Source organism: Rattus norvegicus, chromosome 13 (assembly GCF_021556685.1).
Source record: "Rattus norvegicus strain SHRSP/BbbUtx chromosome 13, alternate assembly SHRSP_T2T, whole genome shotgun sequence".
NCBI classification, from domain to species: Eukaryota; Metazoa; Chordata; class Mammalia; order Rodentia; family Muridae; genus Rattus; species Rattus norvegicus.
In genome coordinates, this window is record NC_141546.1 from 73,532,139 (window position 1) to 73,559,828 (window position 27,690).

A 27,690-nucleotide genomic window follows, 5' to 3' on the forward strand; every position below is an offset into this window, starting at 1 on the left:
TCCCTCAGAGGGTTTATAGGGTCCACATCTTACAAGATTGAGACATTTCCCAGGTTAGCCCCTTTGCTGTCCTGCTGACAAAAGTCTAACCCCGTGTCAGTATCTGTTTCCTATTAGGCTCCTTTTCCTTTTGTCTCACTTCCACACTTTTCTGGAGTTTAATGAGATTTCTGGGAGACATTTCTTCTCTAAGAAGTAACCCTTTCACACTTTCTTCCTTCAAATCTTGTAGTTGAAGTATAAAAAATAACTTCCTTCTGATAATTAATTTACTTGATCTTATTACATATGCATTTTGTTGCTCTTAAATCCCTTAGTTTATGCATCAATTTACCCACAGGGCAATTATCATCTGACTGTGTCTTTGATCTCAGAGTTGGAGTATGAACATCTTGAAGACTTCTTCTTGTCCAATTTTAAATCACTATATACTCAGCTGTAGTAGATACAATGAAAGCTTGCATAATTAAATGTATTCCTATTTCAGATAGCAAAACTAGTACCTGTTATTAAAGTGGAAAATGTGTAAAATCACATGAAAAATATTATTTTCCAATTCAACCACTCTGCCCCAATAATTCATTCAATACTAAACACTCTGCCCAAATCATTTATTCAATACTAAGCACCAAGTGTTACAGGCCCAGAGGCCATACCATAACTCATAGCATGTTAGAGCAACTATCTGACCAGCATGTAGACCCCAATACCTTCCAAAGGAGGAACAAAATCCTAATCTATCAAAGACTTAGTTTATAGTACAAGGATCCAGGAAAGTTCCTAGATATATTAACCTTACTTTTTGGCTTCTGTAATTTTGCTTCTCACTAAATGTTTTTGCTAACAAATGTGTGTTAACCAGGGTGTGGTTTTTATGCACAAAATTGTGGCAATGGTGAGGTTCAGCATTGCATGATTTGGACAAATTCTGCAGTCACCAGTAGGTGATACAGACTTTCTGCTTAGCTTTAGAAGTATCCATTTGTCTTCTGCAGTGGAATTATCTCACAACAAAAGAACATACTCTTTGCAAGACATTGGACGAGCATTGGTAGCATAACAAAGGCTGTGCCCTTAAGGAATTCACTGTAGTGAGAGAGACTAATAACATATTTTCTTACCCTTAAGATTCTTGCCAGTGATGATAACCACTAGAGAATAGAGCTATCACTCATCATCAACTATGTACTCTGCTTGCCCTTGGTTTGTATTAGTTGTCAATGACTTTATCAGACAATTGGACAACAGTATAGGAAGGTAGGAAATAAAATGTCATTAAATATGTACATAGGTCCTACCATAATTGAGAGCTGGTTTAGAAAGCAGTAGTCCCTAAAGAAGTAGATTTGATCTGACTGTGATAAATGGCTATCCCTGACACGTGGGTTTAAGCATTGTTCTAGTGACTTTCTCATTTCTTCTGGGCATGCCTGAGAGATAGAAGATGGGAAAGTGAAGATGTGTGATGCGATGGGATCTTTTTGCTGTCCCATAGTTACTCCCTTTGACAATCTCACATCCATGCAGCCCAATGAAAGAAAGGAGCACTATAAGCTGAGGAAAGGAGGATTGTTAATGAGTAAGTGTGAGCTCCCCCAATCCAATGCTGACCAGAGGGTCTGCAATATAATGAAGGAGGCTGCCTCTGAGTGATACTCAACACCTGGATGAGGGAGTCAAAACATGACTGTCCTTGAGATAAGATCAGAATACTTCTTTCATAATGCCAAAGAACTACAAATCCATAAGTGCTGTATGCTATTCATCATCAAACCACTGCATCTCCTTTAGCATACTGAGCAAGAAGAGATAAGAAAAGGGCCATTAACTCTGATTCATGTCAAGCGATTGCCAAGGAAAATGTCTCATAGAACACATGTTATTTGTGTTGGTTTTATCTGGTGACTCCACATCATTATGAAGAATAAGCACATGCTGAGACAGGATGCAAAGCGAGCAGTGTGCATGAGCCTCCTTCCATCAATATGGCTAGGACCACATTGATTGCTGGTATCGCAAACATCGATCTAGCATCAGGAGTGTGTCCGGTATTGGCAGCAAAACACAACTCAAGACAAGAAGTGCACAAAAGGAGAAAAAATGTTATGAAGGAAGACCATGACCAAAAAGGAGAGAGAGAGAGAGAGAGAGAGAGAGAGAGAGAGAGAGAGTCAGAGACAGAGACAGAGATATAGACAGAGACACAGAAAGAGAGAGAACAAAAACCCAAACCTGTTTATGAAGTGAGAAATGGTTTTTGCGGCAGCTGCTGCAAATTCTTTCACTAGCTTATATTTCCATTTACTTCCTTTTAAAGGAATTTGTTTTATGAGGACGGTGTTTGTCAGGTCGTTAGCTTCTGGTGGCATCTGGTACCAATTGTGGACTCCTCTCCCTTGTACCCCAATCCCAAACCTTCTTTGGTGTTTCTCTTCCACTGCAAACACTTTCTCCTGAGTGAGTTTGTTGTGTTCAACATTATCCCACCTTGTGACACTCTCCTCTCTCCCAGAGTGACCCGGTCCCCCCAGCAGGAAGACAATGCTAAGAACACGAATAGTTCCTTTTAGACATTCTCCAAAGTTCTCTTCTGTTCATCTCTGAAGGTGGCAAAAAAGGATGCTTTGCAATGTATTGAGTGGGAGGGGAAGAGAAGCTATTTATCTTGGTTTGGCATACAAGGAAACTAAAGCTGTGTGGAGACTGGCTAGAGGCCACACTTGGAATCAGAGGAAAATCCTCATCTCCCAAGCCTCCCTAAGAGGCCAGCTTAGACCACTAGGCCTAGGGATGAGGCTGATTTCCTGCTGGTTTCTGCCCAAGTCAGGAAAGTGCAACATGGGCTGCAAGCACCAAAGAGCTCCTTACCAGAAAGAGATGCATAGAATATTTATTGGAGGATTGAACAGTATTCTTTCAAACAGTGGCAAATCAAGGACGCAGTGTTTGTCCAGGTGTTGTCTGCAAAATATCCTGTGTGTGCCCTTTAGCGATATCGTTCTCCCCCACACCCTTTGTCTCTACCTTATCATCACATCTTCTCAAGCAGGGATCTGATGAGATCAGTCAAAGGTGACTCACAGAGTTTGAAGTCAAAGGATTAAATTTTTCATGACTGAATTTCAAGTCATTGGGTCCTTGGAAATCAGCATGGACTCTGCCATTTACCCATCATTCTGGCTTTATTGTTTTGTCTCTCCATTTCCTGAGAAACCTCTATTGTCTTTCTTTTGCTTCTCATTCCAAAACTCATTATTGTCAAAGGGATGTAAATTGAAGCACTGAAGTCAGGAATTCCTGTTAAGAAACCAGTTCAACTCCCGGCTATCCTCTTCCTGTATAGAATTAACTCCAAAGCCTTCCACACTCATTCCTCACAATCTCCTACTCTAAGGTTTCTCCTCAGGTGACCAAATATGATGTCCAGAGGTGAGAACCTCCTGCTACCATGATTCAATAAAAGAGTGGTCCTCCACTCTGAGGTAGACTCTCAATTATAGCTGTGTCACAGACTCAGATAGTTTTTAAAACATGTATATTTTCAGCCCTTATCACTGGAGGCATTTTTATTCTACCAGCAGTATGATGAAAGAATTTGTGATACTTTTAAGTTTCAAGCAGTTATTGTTTTGGTTTCTGGAGCTGGGTCCTCACTTTGTCATTCACACTGGACTTGACTTAAAGTCCTTTTGAACCTCTTGCCCCTTCGTTTTCATGCTAGGATCACAATCAGGTGCTACCAGGAGCAGCTGGTTTCAAAGATTTTACTACTCACCAGGAGTGAATCCTGTCCCACTAAAAGTCTGGATACATATAGTCTGGCTGAAATGTCAATACATTCAAGAGTCCAAGAGTATATAGAAACAAAACTGACCCCCAAAAGGGGAATCGATTCCATTGCTGAATCACTCTGTTTTACTGCACTAAACCCAAATTATCACAGAGAAGCCACAGGGTAGGCCAAAAGCATAAAGTATTCTCCAGTTCTGACAAAAATTTAAATACCTTTGAAGAGGGAAAATAAATCATGTGTTACTCATGAATTCATGACTCCTTCAGAGACCATTTTATCATTACACTGATTCGACCTTCAGAAATGAATAAGATGTGCAAAGGCTAACTAAATATCCTGGAAAGTTATTCCTAAGGTTTTATAGCCAGAACACAAAGAACTGGAGTAGCATGAAAGCCTGGGGTGGTGGGGGCTTTCAGGGGGAGGTCACGATTTCTCCTGCACTCTGAACTGTGAATAACAGTTGGCATGGCTGGATCACTTCCATTCTGGCCAGCAGATTTGGAGAAATCTGTGCTGAAAGGAATCAACTCTGTGACAACTTTAGAAAAAATCTTTTCCAGTAGTGAGTGACAAACAGGTTGAGGTTGAGACCCGGTGGCAGGCAGCATTCTCTGCAGGGAGAGTAGCCAGACTGACTGACAAGCTGGCCATGAGCTGTCCCCCAATATGATACCAAAGCGGATGCCTCTTAGTAATATTTCCATCCCAAAGGACACTGCAGGGAGCTTGTGCTAGTTTCCAGGCCCCGGGTGCACACTGTGGAAGCCAGGTAGTTCCTGATAAATGAAGAAGTTGTTGTTCTACCTACAGTTGGCAAAGAGTATATCCTATGAAAGTTCTGGTTCACCTTGGAAGAGTCGATGAGAATCAGTTCAAAGACCCTGATTCCCTCATATTGGATTAAGGAAAGTTTGTGTGCTAACTGTGGGAAGACATATACCAACTACTATAGAAGAACTAGGTTTTGCTAAAACTGAAAAAAAAAATAGATTTGAAAGATAAATCCACCAAATGTTCTCACTGTGGAGCCAGAAAAACCAAACTCAACAGATAGGAGGTGATATTCCAGAACTTCCTGCACACCTAGTATCATAATAGAAGAACAAAGAATCATTTAATTAGTATTTGTCCAAACTCGAAATCAAGGCAACCCCAGCTCATAAATTTTCCTAAAGTCAATAGCCTACCCTCACTGAGGCATTGAGAAGGGTGAGACCACAATGCTTCTCTTTTCCTAGAGTCAATATTGGGAGAAACTGTCTGGCAGCTGTATCATACTCTTGAAGAAAGAGCCTCGAATGGTAGAGAAAGCAGTAGGCTTTGTGATCTGGGCTCTGGGCTTGGTTTGCCCTGCTGACATCTGTGACCTTGGATAAGTCTGCTAACCATTCTGGCTTTCTGTCTGCAAATTTGTAAAATAACAGGGTTGAAATAGGTTCTACCAAAGGCCTTTCCAGCTTTAGCATGGTATTTAATTTCACAGATGAGGTGATGGTGGTATTGGGGTGGGAGTGCAGAAAACTCTGGAACAGACAGGATGTGGTAGGGAATGCAAGAAAGAGTTTGTCATAATCTTTCCTGCCCAGAAGAAATCTTGTGCCTAAGCCCCACTTTTTAAGTTATTTTGTTAAATAAGCAATTGCAATGGCTTTATCCAAGAAGTGTTGCTATGGACTAAACAGCGATCCCAGTGCGTTCCCTAGAGAGGCTCATTTAAAGTTAAATAGTAAACGATGATCAGATGTCCCTCTACTCTGTTGATTCTTATTGACAGAAGAGGGTGCAGGCTAAGAAGAAATGTACGCATGGGATTTGACAGCAAACAGGAATAGGGTGCATGGAAAGGATTGGTAGAGACAGAGTCTTCATTAATCTTCCTACTACCATCTGCAAAAGCAAATAGCAGCCATCCTGAGACTGTAGACAGATTCACAACCTGCATCCTACTCACCTCTGGCTTCATTTGTTTTCAAGGATAGGAACTGGATTAATGGCAGAATGCATTTCTTACAACGAACTACTAATAGCAAACGACTTTGGCTGCTATGAAATGTTTTATGACAGGATCTGGAAAGGGGAAACTGATTCAAATTCATAGCCCATGAAGAGTCTCATTTGACAGAAATCTTGGTAGCAGTTCTAAATATTCTCTCATATGACAGAAAATGACTAGTTCCTGAACCCAGTAGACTTCTCCGATTCCTGCATTCTGAGAAAGTGAAGTTTGTCTGCGGTCCTGGGTTAAAGTCTCCACATTCACTTTGGTTCTCTATCTTAGTCAACTAGTCCCGCCAGACCGAGTCATTGCTTCCTAGAATGTGACCTATTTGTAAGATTAGAAGTAGACTCTGGTGGCCCCAGCACTTGGTAATTCATTTTATTCCCTTCTAATTCTGGGCACAGATTTTACCATGTCTGGCCGTAACACCAGAAGTCCCATCCAAATGCCCCTGTCCTTCTAAAAAGAAACAGATTTATATCAAACAGCCAAAAGTGCTCCCTTTCAAAAGCCCTGTCTTAACAAGTTTCAAACTCTATGATTTTTATGTAGATTATAAAATATGTAGAATACCAAAGAAAGAATCAAAATAATCTAATTACTGACTAACATGCAGAGAGTGATTCCTAGCACCTGCCCAGAGAAGTAGAATAGCAGTCTAAAATAGCCACAGAATCTCTTACTATGTCCCCTAACAATTTCCAAAGGTGGCAACTCTCTCTGCATGGGGCATTTCCTTATGAGTAATGGTTTACTGGAGTTCTGCAAACGATTGCTTTATTGATGCCCTCCCTGCCCACAATTCACCCTTGGATAGCAATTAAACTATGAACCCAGGAGTGACAGTCATCCAGCCATAGGCACAGGCTGAGCTTTGGGAATGGTGACACATGTGAAACTAAGTGAGGGACAGCTACTGACCATGTAGAGAGGAAGCTACACGGCAGGAAGACACAAGCAGCTTAGTTTGGCAGTGACCCTTGTATAAGCTATGGGCAAATGAAGGCCTTGAATGGCTGTCAATTCACAAGAAGTAGGACAAAAAAAACAATACTGAGCCCTTCAGGACTCTTGCTCACTCCCTTCCACACATTCTATAGAGTCTACAACAGAAGCTTCCTATGTAATCCTAGAACTTGCTACTCTTTTATTGACATCACGGTTGTCCTATTAATCACCATGGCTATTTTTTTTCTCTTTAGAACTCTCAAGCTCTGCGATGGTAACATCTTGCTTGTAGAGGGAAGACAGAATGGGGCATCCTGAAATCATATAGTGAAGCTAGATGATGCTGTGGAAGTCTACACATTGGACTTGCTGCCTCTTCAACATTCAGACTTCCTGTACTTACCTCTATGGCTATGCTGAGCAAAATCCACACAGGGTGGAGGATCATTCCAACCATAGTGTATGCACAAATGTGTCAACATTGTCTGTCTGCTTGGCAGGCTGGAAAGTCTACAGAACTCTGGAAATACAGCCTTGCTTTTATTCTCTGCACTTTCTTCACAGCTGCCATGAAAATAGACCATATTAACAATACTAGTCCTGAGTCGAGTGCTGTGGCACTGGTGACATTTCCAATGTATTATCTTCCATCTTTCAACATAACTTATAAGTGCCTGCACTAAATAATGTTTCAGCAGGGCTCTGATTTTCCATTGCAAAGGTCCATAGGAGAAGTACATGGTTTAACTGATAGATAGCTGTTTTCCATTTTAAAGAGACCTCTGCGTATTGTCAGGACTTCATGAAAATGATTCCTAATTAGATCCTATCTTTCCATTGAAAGTTGGCACCTGGGGGCTGGGGATTTAGCTCAGTGGTAGAGTGCTTACCTAGGAAGCACAAGGCCCTGTGTTCAGTCCCCAGCTCCGGGGAAAAAAAAGAACCAAAAAAAAAAAAAGATCCCCTTTAGGGCTGGGGATTTAGCTCAGTGGTAGAGCGCTTGCCTAGGAAGCACAAGGCTCTGGGTTCGGTCCCCAGCTCTGGAAAAAAAAAGAAAGAAAGTTGGCACCTAAACTATCCTTATAACATGCCCCACTAAGAATAACCTCCGATATAGTCTTAGTTTTAATTTTAATTTTAATATTAATAAAAGCTATTCAAAAGTAGTCTTATCTACATGCTCGAAAGCTCCCAAAGGAGAATCATGAACATGGTCTTTTATTTTTTCTCTACAGTTCAACTAGAGATAGCTCTCTGTGGCTCCCAGTGCAGACTCTTGTCCACCCAGCCATTTCTTATTGTCCAGGGGACTTAGAATCTTCTCTAGTGGGTTCTCATCCTTCCCTCTCTTTTTATGGGCAGATCATTCTGGGAAAAGAAAGTTGGGCAAGAAATCTCGGGAACAATTGAGCGGATATAATTCTTTCCTTGCTCAAAAGAAACTGGGCAGAAACAAAAACAAATTCAATGTTAATTTGCTAAACTGCTTTGGGGAAGAAGATAATCAAATGAGTAGAAATGTAATACATATTTCATTTCTATAGTGCTTTTCCCAGCAGTAAAGGAGATCATTTCCCATCACCCTGGAGCACAAAAAGGAAAGCCTCTGCTAAAACTAAAAGATGAGGAGCCAAGGGATAAGCAAACAATTTAACTTCATCCCCCAAGCAAAGGGCAGAAAAGGGAGCCCTCTATCCCATGCAGCTATCAACAGGGAGGGAATCTGCAGTTTCTGCATAAATGAACAGAGAAATGGCAGGCCCAGTGAAGTGTTGGGATCTGATCTAGGCTGAGAAGAAAGGACAAAAGCAGGCATTTCCAATCTCAGCTTCAAATAAATTGAAAGACTCTTCTAGGAGAGAGAACAGCATCCAATGTTCCAAGGAGCAAGGAAGCATGAAGCAGAATGACAAATGAAAGAGATAGAATGATCCTGGTAAGACTAAAAGCTGATTACAGCAGGAACAAAATGTGAAGTTACCGAGCTCAGCTTTGGATGCCCGGCTGGATTAGGACCATGTTGTCATATGACTCAGTCCCTATTCTACCAGTAACCTACTACATAGCCAAGAATTATTTCTACACCCAAGTCCCTACATCACCTAATTAGGGAACACAGCCATTTCCTCTAAAAATTCTCTTGGATCATTGCTAGAACAAGGTCTTTGGGAAACCTGCTTTCTTTTCTTCTGTCTTTTTTCTTCCCATCCCAAGTCCCGTGTCTGTGGTGTATTCTCTATGAAAAAGGGACAATCTTTATGTGACTTACATTAATGCAATCAGTGGGTCTACCTTTTGTGTCATAACACAGAGATACCACTGAAAAGGGACCTGAGAAGCCTGGGCAACTGGTGAGTGAACCACAACAGTGGTAACTGTGCTTTCCCAGAGTTCGTGAACTAGAACTCTGTGTTATTTGATGGTAAGTAGCTGTTGCTATATCTCCTTGATGATTTATTTTACAGACCCTACCTCAAAGAATAACAACCCAAAGGGATAGGACTATACAAAGGTAACGAGTGGGGGCTCATGTTGTATATGTATACATAAATAGTAGGTTTCAAGTTGATTCCCAAGGCAAAAAGGCAAATCAAATTCATATTACTCCCTCATTAGTCTTTTCTTTAAAATTATCTGATTCTCAAGAGACTGTAGAATGGTCATCCCTAAGTGGGATTTGCATATCCTACCTGCTGTTAGCAAAGCTCAGAGATCATTGCAGTAGAGGGCATGGAAAGAATGTTAAGAGCCACATGTGGTCGATGACTGTAAGCCAACAGTGTGCTCTGGATACACCAGGGCAGCTGCATACATGGACTCATAGCCACTGTGATAGCACGCACAAGGAATATGTATGCAAGCCTAATACAGACCAAATTCCAGCAGAGAGAGGGGAACTCATCAAGGAGCTATTGTCAATTGCTAGCTGCTGAGAGAGGAAGACAGGTTTCTCTAAGAGTGTGGTCTCCAGTAAGCTGACTACACTTCGGTAAGAAGAACATGCTCCACATATGCAAAAAATGCACAGGCTGCACAAATTGGTCTTGGTGGGGTTTAAAACAAAAGGACACAAAGTTGAGTGGATAGGGAAGGGACAGTGGATCTGGAAAGGGTTGAAGGTGGAGAGTGAATAAGATCAGCATACATATGAAAGCCCCCCTAAAAAAAAACAACAAAGTATTTTTTGAAAAACCTGATTCTCTTTGTTACATAAACATACTTAGGAAAGCATGGCAGGGTTGTGAATTATGTACATGCATATGAGCATTTTCATTATACATATATGTATATATATAATATTTGGGTATTTGACTTTAATTGATACATATAACACAAACATTATAATAGTTTTAATGTAAAAGATAAATTTACTGTATAAAAATTATGACCTTGAGACAGAATCACACAAGTATATCATGTGCATATTATTTCTTTGACTTAAATATCCTATGTTTAAGCCCAATTTGCTTTAATTAAAAACACAAATACTGATTTATCGTAAAACAGAAAATTGAGAGCAAAATAGAGTGCTATTAGTCTTTCTGGTAATGCTTATTGCTGATTAAAATCTAATACATATGTTTACAATATTAAACATCTGCTTGGCCATTTGATCCAGAAATTTCCCACCTTTGTAGCTACACAAAGAAGTTAAAAGATTTATCCAGAAGGCCACATAAAAGCATGTGACAGGTGTTTATAGCAGCTTCCTCCATAATTGCCAAAAGCTGGAGGAGAATAAGATGACCTTCAACAGGTGACTGGAGAAACAAAGTTATGATGGATGCATAGCCAAACAATGAAAACTACCCAGCAAGAAGACAAAATGAGCCACTGAGATATGGGAAGACACGGAGGATGCTTAAATGTGTAAAGAAAAGAAGCTAACCAGAAGAGACCATGCATGATATTCCAGAAAGGAAAGGCAAATCAATGTCGGAAACAAAAAGATCAGTTATTCTCTCTCTGAATGAGAGAGAGATAGTCACAGGAAGGATGCTGAAAAGACAGAGCATGTCTAGAAAATAAAAATGTTCTCTGTGACACTGTGGCTATGGATTTGTGTCAGGACAACTTTTTCTAGCCTCATGGAAGAATGAAACCTGGGGAGATGAGCTTAGCAGATGGCTGAGTGGGTAGGGATACTTGCTGTGCAAGTAGACAGACCCGAGCTCAGTGAGAGATCCTGGATTAAAGTGGCAGGACATCCAATGCCTTTCTCTGGCTTCCAGGCACACACACAGGCACATGTAACTGCCCACATATATTCACATATACTACATACACATAGACACCATGCTCACACACATAGACCCACACCCATACACATATACAAGTACACATAATCAATTAATTGACATTTTTATAAAAGAATAAACCCCAGTATAAACTACAGCATCAGAAAGATGATCTATGGCAATGTGGGTTCATTAGTTGTAACAAATGGACCATTCTTATGATAGCTGTGAAGAATGGGGAATATTATGCCTGGGGTGGGGATAGGGACATCCTGGAAATCTTTGTACATGCCACCTTTCAACTTGGTTATGAACCAAAAACTAATACAAAATAATATCCTTTAATATTAACAATGCTTTTCTGGAAGGCACAATTATTATTTAAACAGTTAAATCATTTTAAAAATTAGTTTTATAGTTCAATGCATATTATATTAACCTTTTCTGGAAGATTGCTTTGCATAAATGTGAAATGCTCTCATTCATCATTATGAAAAGCATAAAAACAGATATAATTTAAACAACAACCAAAACTATTTCTATGTTTGGATTTTGATATAACTTCATGATTTTCTGAGAAAAACAAAACAAAACAAATGCCTGATATCATTGATTCAACTTCATCTTGATGAATACGTTAACACTCTCATTCAAACCATGCAGAAGGTGGCTCTGGAACAGGTAAAGAGATACAGAGAAATGAGCTTGCCAATAAATTCTGGACAGGGGCCATTTATAAACTAGACCTGCTATTGTCAGACAGTGGGAAGAACATACCAATGAGTGGGACGCTTAGACAGTCCTAGCAACTAGGGAATTTGTACGGCACTTCCTTTTCAAGCTACTACTCTTCCAAAAAGGCCTGCTTTTTTAATTCCTGCATGCTAACTCCTCATGCATACTCCCTTTAGCCTAAACAGTCCAACAGGCTAAAATCTCATGGCTGTCACATGTGGCTGTCAGGATGTTCCATATGCACATACTTATCATTCTAGCGTCTATGAGCACATCTGCTTAGCCCAGGTTAACACCATAGTTAACCTGCTTTCTGGATCTATGCTCTTGCATAGGCCTTTTAGCATGAGTATTGTTGGGACTAGTGATTTTCTTCTAATCACCTGACACAGTGGTTCCCAACCTGGGGTTCATGACCCCTTCGGAGTTGGAAGGACTCTTTCACAGTGGTCACATATCAGATATCCTGCATACTAGATATTTACATTATGATTCCTAACAGTAGCAGAATTACAGTTATGAAGTAGCAATTAAATAATTTTATGGTTAAGGAGTCATCACATGATGAGGAGATGTATTAAAGGATCGCAGCATTAGAAAGGTGGAGAACCACTGGTCTAACAAGATGCCACTTTTCTTATTATGACAGTATAGTTGTGATGTCTTTCTTCTCTCTCTCTCTCTCTCTCTCTCTCTCTCTCTCTCTCTCTCTCTCTCTGTGTGTGTGTATGTGTGTATGTGTGTGTGCCTGTGTGTGTGATGCATGAATAATCAGGTGTGCACTCCTGCATCTGTGCATGCACAGGTGAGAGGAGGTAACTTTCATTGCTGTCCTCTATCGCTCTTTGCCCATTGCCTTAAAACAGATTTTTACACAGAACTGGAAGCTTATCATTTTGTCTATGCTGACTGTCCAAGAAGCTCTCAAAAATCTACCTTCAATGTTTCTACCCACAATGTTGAGGTTGTAGGCACATGGGTCTGCACCTGACTTTTTACATGGGGCCTGGGGATCCAAACTCAGGCCCTCACAATCACAAATTAGCTCTCTTATATACTGAGCTCTTTGAGGTCTTCTTATTGACAAACTGTCTCATTGGGTTTAAAGAAACAGATACCTGGTATGAGCTGCTCCATGTAGTGCCATACATGATGACTTCATGACAAGGAAGTAGAAGATGATTCCATGCAGCAGCCAGAAGCACAGAGAGGCCCCCATCACAGAGTATTCTAGAACCAACTACCAACTATGTAAAATAGCACTTTCTCCTGTTAAGTCTTCTGATAAGAACATACTTTTGGCTGATACCTCATCATAGCTTCAAAGAAGAATTAGCTAGGCATGGTCTAGACATTTAACTAACAGAAACTAGGTTTAAAATGCACTAGTATTGACTGCCATGTTTGTAGCAACACCATTAGACAGCAATGGGAAACTTAAACATACATAATCTAGGCTTTTGAAGTTGTACCTTTTTTTCCTGGATTTCCTGTACTTTTCATAGCAGAGAATTATTTTCTCTTCTTTAAGAAGTCTGATTCTTTTTGTTTGGGCTTGGATACTATAGGACCTGGGTCAAAACTTCTGGTTTCCAGGGGCTGGAGAGATGGCTCAGCAATTAAGAGCACTGACTGCTCTTCCAGAGGAAGCATCCTCATGGCAGCTGGAACTCCAGTCCCAGAGGATCTAGCTCCCTGGCACAGGCAGAGCACCAATGCACATAATAAAAAATAAATCTTCAAAAATCTAAAACAATAGCAACAAAACTCCTTTCATATCTCAGTAACCTTCAATTCCCTGGATTTTCCTATAACATTTCTACCAGATTGAACACACATACATGCAAGCCCATGACAAAAAGGAATTCAATTTACCGATTGATCCGCATTGTGTCTTTTCAGAAGGTTCATTGAAATGAAACCATAGTTATTCTTTTATTCTGAGTATGGCAATAAGCATGCACACATACAAGCATTCATCCTGTGAGTCCTAAACTATTACACAAAATAATATTCTATTTTATAAAATGATAATAAGGATCAAAACAAATATCTGTCTACCCACTGTCTATCATTTATATGCTGGGTAGAAATAGAAGAAATAAGTCAGGCTGCACATGCATATCTATTTCAAAAATATCTGATTCAATTATACAGGAGAATGCTTGGTCATGAGAAGTGACAGGATGAGGGATATCTCACTGCCCACTATCATTTATATGTTTTCCATCTCGTTCACAATTTGTGCCTTAAATACTAAGTAAGTTAAGGAAGTTTTAATCCCCTTATATTTGCCTTGAACTTACATCGAAGCCATCAAAAGATTGAAACATACATTTCTACTTACTTCAAGCTATTTGGAAGCTGAAATTGAAAAGTGGTCATCATATTGAAGCTAGGACGTTAAAGGATATTCTATGTCAATATGAAAGGTAGAGAGATTTTATTTGTGGTGCTTTGCCAACTAGTACTGTGTCACTGCTCATTTGATAACCCACACTTCTCGTCATCGCCTTACTTTGTAATAGCAGACCTGGACAGGCTGTGAGCATTCTCCTTTGCTAGCATGCTTTTTCTCTTCAGTACAGAGCACAAAAACATAGTGTAGGATGAAGGAACTTACTTTTTCCCTACTATATGAGATCCTCTCTCTAATTCCAGTGTACTCAGTGGGAGCAGTGTGTGGGACAGTGCGGAGTGCTCACCTCATAGGACATAATACTCTGTACACCTCTCAGGACATTATACTCTGTACACCTCTGCTAGCTTCCCTACAACATTCCATGGACCAAAATGGGGCAACCCCTCAAGATTTGTCATTTTCCAGAGGTGACCTTTCAGAATTTCAAAAGAATCTGATGGTATCTTTCCATCAATCTTAGTAAGTTTTCAGCTTGCATCAAGCAACAAGCTACCGTCCTCTCCAACACGCCTATGCCATGTAGGGGAGCTCCTGGTAGCCAGACCCATCCTGTAAAATTTCATCCAGCTTCTCTAAATCCACTGTAGCCAGCTCTATCTTCTACCTTGAGATCCAAATCCCATTTGAATGGGGACCCTTTCCCACAATTGTTCCTTCATTGGCTAATCTGCCACTGGTCAAAACAATGATTTACCCAGAGTTTACTTTATTTCTCAGGAGTTAGTAACTACATTAAAATCCCTGTTTTAATTACTGCATACTGACTGGACCCTAACTGACACAGAATGGTACCAGTAATGACATTAGAAGACAGACTGACAGAGATTCAATTTAGTGATTGGTTTGGTTGTTCTCCTAGGCTCCAGTGCCATGTTGAGTATCTTGCTAATAGGAATTGCACCTATAGGCCAGTGCGGTGGTCTAAATGATAACATTCCACACAGGTTCATACATTTGAACACTTGGTACCCTATTGGTAACACTGCTTGGGGAGATTAAGGAGGTGTGACCTGTTGGAGGCAGTATGCTCCTGGACATGGGCTTTGATGGTTTAAAGACTCATGCCACTCATGTTCTGTTATTTCATGCTTATGGTTCAAGATGTGAGCCCCCAGCACACTATTCTTGTTGCCATGACTGGTCCTAACTGCCATGCTTCCAATACACCCTCGTAGACTCCTATCCCTCTGAAACCATAGGCCAAAATAAACTACTCCTTTCTTAAGTTGTCTTGCCCATGCTGTTTTATCACAGCAACCCACAAGTAACTAATATATACTCCATGGCAAGAAATGGCATCATAGTAAACCAAGGCTTCACTGTGATAACTGCCAACCCAAACCAGCATTCTGGGAACTTAAGTAGATGTTGTATGTAGGAATCCTAGGCAACTGTGACTAGGCATGTCATGACAGGCAAAGAAAAGAGGACACACTGGACTCAGAAGAAGAAGCCTCTTCCTTGTGTGCTCAGAAATCCTGGTGCTAACTGGATAAATATTAACAAAATCCAGATGTGGCTTTACAATACAAGCAATGAAAGTAGACATATCCAGGAGAATGAAGAAATTTGATAACCACCACACCTTCTAAGAGGAGAATGAGAAAGCCTACGGATAAAGAATGAGGGGGCAGCTTCCATGTGTGAAGCTCCAGCCTGGTGCCATCATGTTCGCCTACAAACTCTATCTATATTACTCTCAGGTACATGGCAAGATACTATTACGCATTGTCCCAGATTCCTGCTGAAATATCAACAGTACAGGAAAATGTGAACATCTGATTCATATCACAAACCAAAACTAGAATCCTCAGAGATTTCCTCTTGGTTAAAGAATGAAGTAGAATTAAATCTGGAAACATCATTGGAGGTCAGAACATATTCTTCTTCGTGGTTGTTATTGTTGATTTTAGGGTAGGTCCAGATAAGAACTCTACTAAAGGAAAGAAACAGACAATTTGCCTTCTCATGTGTTTTTCTCCTTACTGAAAGAGGTGAAGAGAGCTTAAGGATACAGCTGAGTGACAAACACGTGCTTCGCATAATCTAGGCTCTGGTTCAATTTTGAGTACTACAGAAAACATATAAAAGAAACCAGAAAAGGTTAAAATAGTTAAACGAGTTGTCCTTTCTTTCTTTCCATCCCTGCTTTTAAAGTACAGATAACTGATCATAGCTTTCTATTTATCAGAGAGCTGTTTTCTGCCCATCATCCTCATCAATGCTGTCCTCAACTCAGCTCAAAACATCAGGTAGGGCCAAAGCATCAAAGTAAGTGGAGGCACTGACCATGGGCTGAACCCTTTGCATGCTGGGAGTGAATGGTCTGAAGGCGAAAATTCTATAGCACCCTAAAGGCTAGTGGAGGCCCTAAGTTTAGACGATTTCTCAGAGTAGAATCTTGGCATGCTTTGACATGGTGCTGCTACTGTCTTTGTAAACAACGCAGTGAAGCAATGAAGCAATGGGCCCTGGGCTTATTGGCAGTGGAGATAAAGAAAGGTTGAAAATGAAAGAGAGACAAATATTTATCAAACAAATGCAAACAAAATGAAAACAGGAACGGAAATTTTAATTCCAGACAAAGTAGACTTCAAAGCCAAACACAGAAGAAGCAAAAGGTTTGGCAGGAGGTAGGAGCTTAACAAAGACCAAACGCTCAGAATAAGCCACACACCTAATTAAGAAACATCCAATTAGAGAGTGTTAACCCTGCTGGAAAGTCAGGGATAAACAGAAAGAAGGACTGTTGTCTGGAAGATTTGTGCTAACTTCTCACCCAACATAGGGCAAGCAGATAGAGAAACTTAGGCAAGTTGGAGGGAGATAAACAGTCAGGACTTTCAGTGCTGTCATTAACATCAACCCAGGCCCTGGGAAATGGGATGGTATGTTTTATTTCCAGAAATTCAACACTGGGGGACCTGTGGATATGTCATCAGTCATGGTCAAGGGAGTTGCCGTCAATTTTTCTACCGTATCCATGCTTCTGGAAGAATGATTACCCTGCTGTAGGAGAAGTAGCACGTTCAACAGCAATTCCTGTCCATTGATAATTCTCCTAATTTTCACTTTGTGAATTCCAAAGTCCTGATCTTTAACCTTTTAATCGATTTGCATAGACAGCATGTCAGTGCCAAATCCCCCTTACGTAACAGAAGAAGATGGTTTTGTTTCCCAAAGTCGTTGCCACAGTACTATGACTTTTGAGGCTCATAGAACAAGTAAACAGGGACTCTTCTCTAAAGTAAAAAGAGATAGAAAGAGTGTGAGGACAAGAATGGTCTGAGTACTTATTGACTGTTCATGGCCCAAACAAAGGGGACTATAGCTGATCTTCAAGATGTATGGGTTACTGATCAGTAGAGTAAGTTGGAAGTGTCAGAAACTGAGTAGCCATCATAAGGTGAACGCGACTAAGAGACATCAAAGCCAACAGGTGCTCCCTCTGCATTCCCTTGGATCTTCCTTTCTTTTGTCTTTCCTTTCTTCCTTCTTTTTATCCTAAAACATAGTATTGTCTAAACCATTCCCAACACTTTAATCCTTCACTGTATTGATGCCATATTTTACCCTTAAAATCTTATGAGTCTTTTTCCAGCTTTGTACTCTTCTCTAAATAGACAATACTACTCACCTAGAAAAAAATGTCCAAAGTGGTCCATATGCCGTAAATTGAAAGAGAGAGAGAGAGAGAGAGAGAGAGAGAGAGAGAGAGAGAGAGAGAGAGAGAGATCCTCATGTAGCCCATGGTGACGTTGAACTTACTTACTGTATAGCTGGCAGTGATATCGATTATCAATGACCCTTCTGCATCTACATTCCCATAGTTGGGCTCACAGGTTCATGTTAGCATGTCCTTTATATACAGTGCTAGGACTAAAACGTGGACTCACTGATGCTAGGCCAGTTCTATACCAGGTAAACTCCATTCCACATCCACCCTCTTGTTGATTCTTTAAGACTGTAACATGCATGTGACTTGCCTTCAAATTGTTTCTTAATTTGGATCCACCACACTTCTAACAACCAAACTCTCTGGACAAAATTTGGGTTTTCTTCTTTATCAGCATTTCATGTATTTTTTTAAAGAACTGTATTGTTAGGATTTCAGTGGGATACAGGGAAAAATTACTTTGAATAAAGAAAAAAATGTTAAATGTTGCCATTAAGTGAGACCTAGGATTTTTTAATTTCAACTGAGAGTCTATGCATCAATCAAGTTGAAAAAAAGTTACACTATTATAGGAGAGACAAGTTTAGGCTCATTAATAGTTAAATACAAAATGAATAACATATCTTATATTGTCAGGCATAGGCCAACTCTCCATTATCCACCTCAGTATTAATGGAATTTGAGTCATAAGGCATAAGAAGGAAGTAGCCAGAAATCCTTTTTTTTTACAATACGTAGAATTTGAGGGTTTCATTTTATAGGGTATCCACGCATACAACAATGATTGATGCAATACTGTCACCAAAGACTTCTATTTGTAAATGCATAAGAATTCACATTTGAAATATATTCATGGGAAAATACATGAGACTCTTTATGTGCCCTGTGTATAAAAATGTACTATATTTTACTGATCCGCTGGCTGCGAAGGCAAAAGCCAATTTTCATGGCTCCTGTCAGTCACATGTGGTTTGGAAATGTTTATGCATTCCAGATGTACTCAGTGTAAACTGGAGAATCATATCCTATTTCCACTGGCTTGCATGCATGCATATAAAACTTGTTTTTCTCACAGTGCCACATGAAAATACATGAAGAACCAGCAGCAGGGAATCACAATTAATTAGCTTCCTTCTTGAACTTTTGCAGCTATGTTGCAGAGGGCAATTCTGATCCTTAATGTTTATAGAGGCTGGGATTTCTGCTTTTCTTTGTTGCTTTTCTTGTTCAGTTCTGCTCCATAGAGCATTAAATACAACTGCCATGCAACCTAAATTTCTCATACCTACTATGTGTCAGGTTCTCTGCTAGACACTATCAAATACTGAAAAGAATTCCCACTACAGGGAGCCCGGAATTCAATGCCAATGAACCCGCAGTAAAGAAATGATTGCCACACAATGTGGTGGTCACTTTGGTACAATTGACCTCAGAAAACAATGAAGAAGTTTGACACAGCTTCACAGGATGGGAGTCCTGATGATGCAGTTTGAAATGACAAGGGCTGGATAACATTCAAAAGACTAGGAACATTATGTGCACAGACTCATTGAGAACACATGACCCAAGGACCTGAAAGAAATTCTTTGTGGCTTAAGGCCAGACAGAGAGGCGATATGGAAAATAACTTGAAAATACTTGAAGGGGAGGTGCTAATTATGAAAGACTGTGTTATTTTAATAGTATACATTTATGTGAAGGTTTAAAGGTATCTTCTAAGAAGGTATAAAAACCAGGGATGAATGAGCTAATGAGAAATTTCCTAATATCCACACTGTCACGCTGTTCTGCTTTCTGACACTTAGCATGATATCTGGCCTCTAGTAACTGCTCAGTTAGTACAAGTCACCGTCACTTCATATAATAGATGGCCTCTCAGATTTTCCAGGGGTCTGTGTTTTTATACAAGATCATGAGTAGACTCTTTGATTCATCAAACATTTCAGAAGTAGTGGGCTGCCATTCCTCCCATTAGGTTACAAAAATGACTGTGGCTGCCCATTTGGGAACTGTCTCAAGTATCTGTCATCCTTGGGCTTTTGTTCCCATTTGGGTCATTAGCTACCATGTCTAATGCACTCAGTTTATGGAGAGTCTTAGATGAATCAAGCTGAGTCACACTTACATGTCCACTGCTCATATCTATTGGTTATAGCTTACCTGAGGCTACCACTTGTCACAGTGGCAGACTTTGAAGTGAATTCTCCAACTTCCTTTGAGTCACCTTGGCCAACACAACAGCTCACTCACACCCTCATAAGAGAGCCTACGTCTAGATTTATCACCCTCAGAAACCAAGTCATATCAAGATGTTGAATCACTACATTTTGGTATGGTTTTCTACAGCTCCGTAGAAAACCAGTGTATTCTACTAGTATTATCCACTCTGTGTCACTCTCTGAGGTTTCTAGTACACCTGGGATGGATGTGGTGGCACTGTGGTATGTGATGGAACATGGCTTACAACCCTAGCTTTTGGGATTAGGTTCTGGGTCACCTAGCAGGTGGTCTTACCTTGCTCTCTGAGGAAATGTTTCTGTAACTCTTTGGTTCCATTGATCTATTAGGTCCCCGAAAGAATCATTCTATCCCACCTGCAGCACAGACTGTTTAATTTAAAGGGTTCCCTACCTCCAAAAGTAGGCCCAGAAATACTTTAAAGTATAACCCATATTCTAGCTGCTGCTCAGAAGCCAGGGATCCTCATCTGTCTAGTAGATGACAATCATGAATGTCCTCAGAAAGGCACATGTAGCTCACACATTCCCAATGACCATATGTGGTCCTGTGATCATGCGATATACCTTAGTGAATACTTTGCTGTGTATACTGTCCAGGTGGGAACAAGTAAATAAATATAAACTGCTTAGAGAACATAGAGTTTTTGGCACAAAACTTTTGGCAGTTTAAATAACAATGTCGGTTTAAAATCAGTGAGTTTATATGTAAAAAACATGTTAAGTCCTTGTAAAGATGTTAAATATTCACAAAAAAATATTATACTCAACTAAAGAAAGAAAAGAATATCTGAAAAGTCCAAGTTTGGCTTCTATAAGTTATTTTTTGTGTGATTCTCAGGACTTTTTGATTGTTCTTAAATCCATCCCTTTAGTTAATGATTAAGCCACCACTATGAGCGATGAGCTCAAGTAGTAACAGAACATTATAGTCACAATGGAAGTAGAAGTAATGGGGGAAAAGCTAGTTCTGTACCTCTGTCCCTGATGATTTTGCTCTGGGATGCAGTTACTGAGAGATGAAGAAATAGTCTGGGAGGATGTCCTTAGTGCCACTGCTGAGATGCCCACCAGTGGGGATGAAAAATTCAGCAGCATGGTGGAGGTATGTTGGGGGTTGACATTCGCATGGTGGCTCACATTGATAACCAGAGGATTATGTTGGCATGACAGTCCATAGGTTCCTGAAAAGAAATAAGGTAAAGAATACTATTCTAAGCCATTTTCTTAGAACCTTGTAGCACATGTTTACCCTTTCTATGTGACATACACAAGACCACAAACATTTTCAGATATCAATATCAAACTGACTTCCTCAGCCTATTGGAACACCCTCTAGTGGTTCTAAAGAAATAATTCTTAACTCACCAAGAGAGTGGTTGTTTCCACTGACATCAATCAGGTAAGGGGTCACTGTTGCCTGCTGGTGCTCCCCAGGGTTCAAGCCATCAGATGCCAAGAAAATGAAAATTGCCACCGCAACTCCTGGCTTATTGAAACACACCTAGGGGTAAGCACACACAGTATGAGCCACTGGTTTCTGTAGATAAGCAAGATATATGCCTATCTCTTCTCTATAATTCTAGAGTAGTTCTTTTTTGAAGCGAAGAACTTGGTTCTTTGCAATGGAAAACACCACTGAGTAAGCACAGCAGGATCCAAGCATCAAGATGAGTTTGATGAAATGAAAAGATCATCAGTAGCTGTGGCACATCCGTTCCCCAAACTGCTTGGTGCTGCTCTCTTATTCACTACAACTTGGTTTTGTTTGTTTGCTTATACGTTTGTTCGTTTGCTTATGTGTTTGTTTGCTTATGTGCTTGTTTGCTTATGTGTTTGTTTTTGAGACAACTTCTCATGTAGACCAGGTTGGGCTCAAATTTACTATTTACCCAAGGACAATCTTGAACTCCTGATTGTCCTGCCTCTACCCTTCAAGGACTGGGAATGCAGGCCCTGATATATCATGCCTGGCTTGGAGCTATCTTTTTAAATTTCTCCAGAGAGCCTTGGCAGAGACAATAGTTTTCTCTATATTACTCAATACCCCTTCTACATTAAAGGGAGGGAGTAGACGAGATGATCAACAAGCTACTCTCTTCTGATCTGTCTGAAGGTGAGACCAGGTATCATAGTTATCTTGTGCATCTCCCTGTCCCCTATACCCTTTCTCAGAACTTCTTCTTTACCAGGCAAAGTATGGTGTGGGATAGAAGCTTGCTGGTTTGAATAAGCTCATACATTTGAACGTTAGCCCCAGTCTCTGTCCCTGCCCCTGCCTCTCTCTCCCTCCCTCTTCCCCACCTCTCTCTCTCCCACCGCCCCCGCCCCCCTTGTCTCTCCCTTCCTCCTTCCCCATTTCTCCCTCCCTCTGGCCTGCCAACCTGTGCTCTCTCTGCTTGGAGATCAGGACATAGCTATTTCTCCAGCACCTTGCCTGCATACCACCATGACCTGTACCATGAGGACAATGGACTAAGCTTCTAAAACTGTAAGCAAGACCCCAATTAAATGCTTTCTTTTATAACAATTTGCCTTGGACATGGCATTTCCTTACAGCAATAAAGCAGTGACTAAGAAAGATGCTATTATAGAATCTGCTGCCTCTGAGTTTAGAACTTGACAAACTTCTTGTGTAGCTTCCTTTGTGTCTCAAGGTTAGATTCCTGATCCTTGCTTGAAAACAAGTCAGAACTAAAGCAAGAAAAATTTAGTTGTATAAATGTCATATTCTGAGGTGACAGACTGCAAGACAGTACAATAGCCTTTCACTTCTAATTTCTATAAGAATGATGCCCAAATTTTCCCACTGATATGTAGGCATTCATTCTTTTCATATAGAACTTACAAAGTTTGGCATGCATTTAAAAAACTTCTATCTTTTAATTTTTAAGATCATATTACAAATTACATGAGTTCTAATTCCTCCTTTTCCTTTCTTCCTCCAAACACCCTTATTCTTATTCCTCCAAACACCTCCTGGCTATTTTTCAAATTCAAGGTCTCTCTTTTCATTAATTGCATATATATAACTGCATATATATTAATGAATATGTATATATTCAGATTCTGTAATAGCATTTTTTCTTAGTCACTGTTTTGTGTGTGTGTGTGTGTGTGTGTGTGTGTGTGTGTGTGTATGTATGTAACATGTTCAGTATGTATAATGTTACTTGTATATGTCTTCAGGGATGACCATTGTGGCTTTTTCTTGGCTTCTAAGCATGATGTAATTCCGGTATACAGCATTGCTCATCTAATTGGGAGGAACCTCCTCTGAAGTGGCGAAAAGAGTAAAACATGTTTTCCATTTTAACAAGAATTCTTTCTTTTCCACAGACTGGGATTTCCTGAGTCCTGGGAGCCTGCTTATAGTGCTCATTTGAACTACTGCCTTAATTAGGGTTATTTTACGATTTTCAGTGGTCAGGGCAACACAGCTCTCTCCCTCCGTCCTTTCCACCTTTGCGGGAAAGTCCAGCCACACTCTCTTTACACAGTGTCTCCCCCACTCTTTTCATTTCCCTTCTTTGAAGTAATAAATATTCCTTCATAACTTCAAAAACACTGAGGCCCATAGGTTACAGCTTCTAAAATGAAGTCTTCTATCCCTGGATGGCCAAGGGCTAGACATAAAACACATCCAAAGTCTAGCTCAAAGCTCTTGACCCCAGCAGAAAATTACATCAAAGCCACCTGGGAACTCCCCAAAGCTCCTTCCTTTCCATGTGCCACAGCTGAGACCTGAGCCTGGAAGACAGCTCTTTTCCTGAGCCAGAAATAAGAGTCCAAAGAGAAGGCCTCAGAACTGAAGATCGAGCCGGCTGCAACAGAACACAGGGCAGCTTAGTCTTCCATGCATGCCAAAGTAGGTAGCAGAAGTAGGATTTATGGTAGGTGTGGGCTTCGCTGTCCTGAGGGTCCATATCCAAACCTTCCAATGTACTATGTGTCTCTTGACAACATAGACTTCTGTTCTGTGGCAGTTTGAATACCAAATCACTCTGAAACTTCTAGCCTGTTCTGTGTCAGTGCCTCTGTGTCATGCTTTGTAGGGAGAGGTTAGAGCAGGACTTCCAGGCCACACACCGAGCAGGAAAACCACAGGTGAGACTTATAAGGGGTATACTGTTTGGTTACACAAAGCAGAGAGACAAGATTTGATCAGGTATGATTGCTGAATCTTGGGCACTTCTCCCAGGAAAGATAGGCAAGTTTAATTCTCAAATGAAACCTGAGCATAATCCCCAGCAGAAACTAGAAGCACAAAGAGCAAACATTTTATCTCATAACTATTTCACTGCAATGGCAGAGACCAGTCTAAATCTCCACATATATTAAATGAGCAACCTGTGTTCAGGTAAAGAGAAGCGAAGACTCATTGTTTGAACATAGAGATGGAGGAAGGGAGGGAGAGGAGGAGGGTGGGAGGGAAGGAGAGGAAGAGGGAGGGAGGGAGAAACAGAAAGACAAAGATAAGAGAGACATAGAGACAGAGAGATAGAGCGAGACACAGGCAAAGATAGATCGATAGATGGATGGATAGATAGATAGAGACAGAGAGACAGAAAGACAGAGCTTAGCAAAATCCTGGGTTTGCTTCTTAGACATGTCTTTTCTCGCAATGTAAAAAAAGCCAATCTATTTCTGCCTGAAGGTAGGACTCCTCTTTCTCACAGCTGAGCAATAGAGGCATTGCTTGTATCTCAGATACTAGGTAGACTGAATGAAATCAGATAAAAGCAGACAAGATAATACCTACAAACATTAATAACTCCATGTTCAACCATTCTTACTTCCCCAAAGAAAGATACTTTATCCAGCTTGTTCAATAGGAACAAAATCAGGGGAAATACAATTTTAAAATTTTATACATATATATATATAATTATACTATATATAACTATATATAATATATAAGATATATATGTGTGTGTGTGTGATACTTTAATATACATAGAATTAGACTCTTCTAAAATTTACAGGCCAAAAATATTCTATGTGATTTTATAAATGGACTTGAATAATGTAAATTGGTTCTCCAGGTTTGGGTTCCACAGAGCCTTTCAACTTTTAAGTTCTTGGTAGACTACACATAGGTTGAGTACCAAGCATAAACTCCACAACACTAACTGAAATTGGTTCTTTTAAGGATGAGAAGCTACAGCTAAATTCCAGAAGGAAGCCAAGATCTTTCAGAACTATAAAAACAATTTTGAAATCTAAAGACACTTTAAAATCGAGGGATATCAAAAGAATTTGTCACAAAGAACATTGGAACAAAGAAGAAACAAAGCAAATAGACTATACAGCAGATGTACAGACAGATATGGTAATGCTAGGTAATAATAGGTAAAGAAATGAATGGTAATGACAGGAAACAGAGAAGAGATGGGTATGTAGAGCATGACAGAGAGGAGACTGAGACAGGTTTATGACAAATAGATATAGGTAGATGTTGATGGGAGGGAAAGACAGACACACACACACACACACACACACACACACACAGGAGCTGGAGAGAAAACAGCTTTTATTCACTGACTGTATATGTACTCCCAAGTTCAACATCAATCTTTGGCTACTGAAAAGTGAGATTGGGATAGAATGTCTCTAAAGCTGAGATCGTTGAGTTCTAGAATCCATCTCCAGATTGCCTGCTGGGCACGGATGCACTATGCACTCAAGCCAAGTGTTTCAACATATAAGTCAGCCTTTGTAGTAGTCACTGGATCGTAAACCCTGACACTATGCCACAAACTTAAAAATTTAAAATGCTTCTGGTTAATTCCTGGCTCTCTCCTATCCCTGCTTCCTCTTATCCCTCTGTGGCACTTTTCCAGAGGGGACAATGGATAGCATAGGTCAGGAAAAACATGCTATTGATACAGCATGAGGACGTGTTTTTTTGGAGTCCTCAGCAAACTCAGCATGTTTTTATTCCTACGGGAGATTTTAAAGACTACATTCTCAGGACATGACGGTTTGGTTGTTGTATTGGAAACAAGGGTTTACCCCCTTCCCCCAGTAAAAGTCACTTCAAAAGGACCACCAAAGCTCAGAATAAAATTACTTTTAATATTGACCAAACCCCATGTGCATTTGTAAGTGAAAAATTACCAAATATCCATGACTCCAGGTGAGCCATTCTAATCAGAAGATTTGACAAAGAAGAGATTAATTCCAAATTGCAAAGGCTCCTTTCCTGAGGTTTATATTTAGTAGAGGAAGGGAGCTTATTTAGTGACTAAACTCTACCCATTGAGTTTTCCAGATTGTCTCGAGATTTAGAATGTGCCTCCAAATGATGATAGGACTTGGGAAGGCTTTCCTCTCTTGTCTCAGCTCCTCTTTATCTTGGTATTGATCAGAATCAAGATTATGTCCTTCTTTAGCCCTCTACTGTACAATAAAGACCACAGTCACTGCAAATTTATATGCTGCCTTTTCTGTAAGAGTCAGACCAACCTACCATTATGTGTGTTTGCTTTCAAGGCTTTCACAATTCATGGTTAGACCTTTAAAAATGATGAGTCAGTGGGAAAGGGTAGGATCTAGTCAAGATGAACAGCTCACTTCCTTCTAGATCATTTCCTCATTATAGACAAGGCCAAGTTTATGAAGAATCTATTAGAGGAGTTCATGAGACTTCAAAGGAGGAGCAGAAAGGGCCGGAACCACATCTGTAGTGAGTGCAGCTGTGGTGTATCTCCCGTCTCACCTCTTTCATGACTACAGCACTTGGAACAAAGTGAAGTCTCTCTGGAAATTGCCCTTTTGGTGACTTCCTCACACAGAGCCATGCCACTTTCTTAGTGTGTGATGGGGAGGGGCAGGAAACCCATGGCAAGCAACCTTTTCATAAGACTGAATAATGGATTGAGGTAACTCTGAAGGGCAATCCCAGCTTTCAGAGAATTATGGCACTATTTTAACACCATGCCTACAGACTAACACCAGCTCTATTAGTCCCCTACACACTGACATCAACAATAGTTCTCAGTAAACTTTCTGCATGTAAATTTTTATCTCACAGTCTGAATCCCAGGGAAAAGTTCACCAAAGACAAAGCCTGAAAATGAGGAAAGGTGATATGGAATGCAGATAAAAACAGTCCTTATAGAATACATATAGAGATGGCCCTCTTGGAAACCAAATGCAAAATCAAAGGGCAGCAGGAGAGCATTTCCCAGCTGGACAAGTGTCCAGTCTACATTAGAAACAACAGATGCCTCCAGTGCTTTGCCCTCTAGGGATAAGCTGGAAGGTGGTGTATCTCTCTCAGTGTACTAGGTTAGCTTTTTAAGGAAATGAAAATCTTAGTCATCTCTGTTCTCGCATGACTCCTAAGGAATGCAGGAATCCACACATGTTAATGTCCCTAGCAACTGAAAGTTTTTCTTCTGAAGATAATTACTTTTTATAAATTTCCATTATGCATAGAGAAGTAATCCCAATGTTCTTCAGAAAATTGTCTGTCCCATTAAGCAGAAAATTCTGTTAGCGAGTTTCCACTTGTTTGTACTTGATGAATTGGAAGTTGATTGGAATCGTTTTGAGCATCAACTATTTCACTCAATGCTGAGATAACAGTCCTCCGTAGCAGTGATTTTCAAACTGCTCCATGCTTGCAAATCAC

The 27,690-nt window shown here is 40.3% G+C and overlaps 1 protein-coding gene across 1 annotated transcript in view; it reads right to left on the reverse strand.

Moving 5' to 3' along the window:
• Pappa2 (pappalysin 2) overlaps positions 1-27,690 on the reverse strand; it is a 274,186-nt gene that overhangs the window by 92,850 nt on the left and 153,646 nt on the right. The window contains exons 13-14 of the mRNA NM_001427778.1: positions 21,420-21,555; positions 21,028-21,235 (exon numbers count right to left, since the gene is read on the reverse strand). Of these exons, the coding sequence (NP_001414707.1) occupies positions 21,028-21,235; positions 21,420-21,555 (344 nt within the window). The remainder of the gene's footprint in view (positions 1-21,027; positions 21,236-21,419; positions 21,556-27,690) is intronic.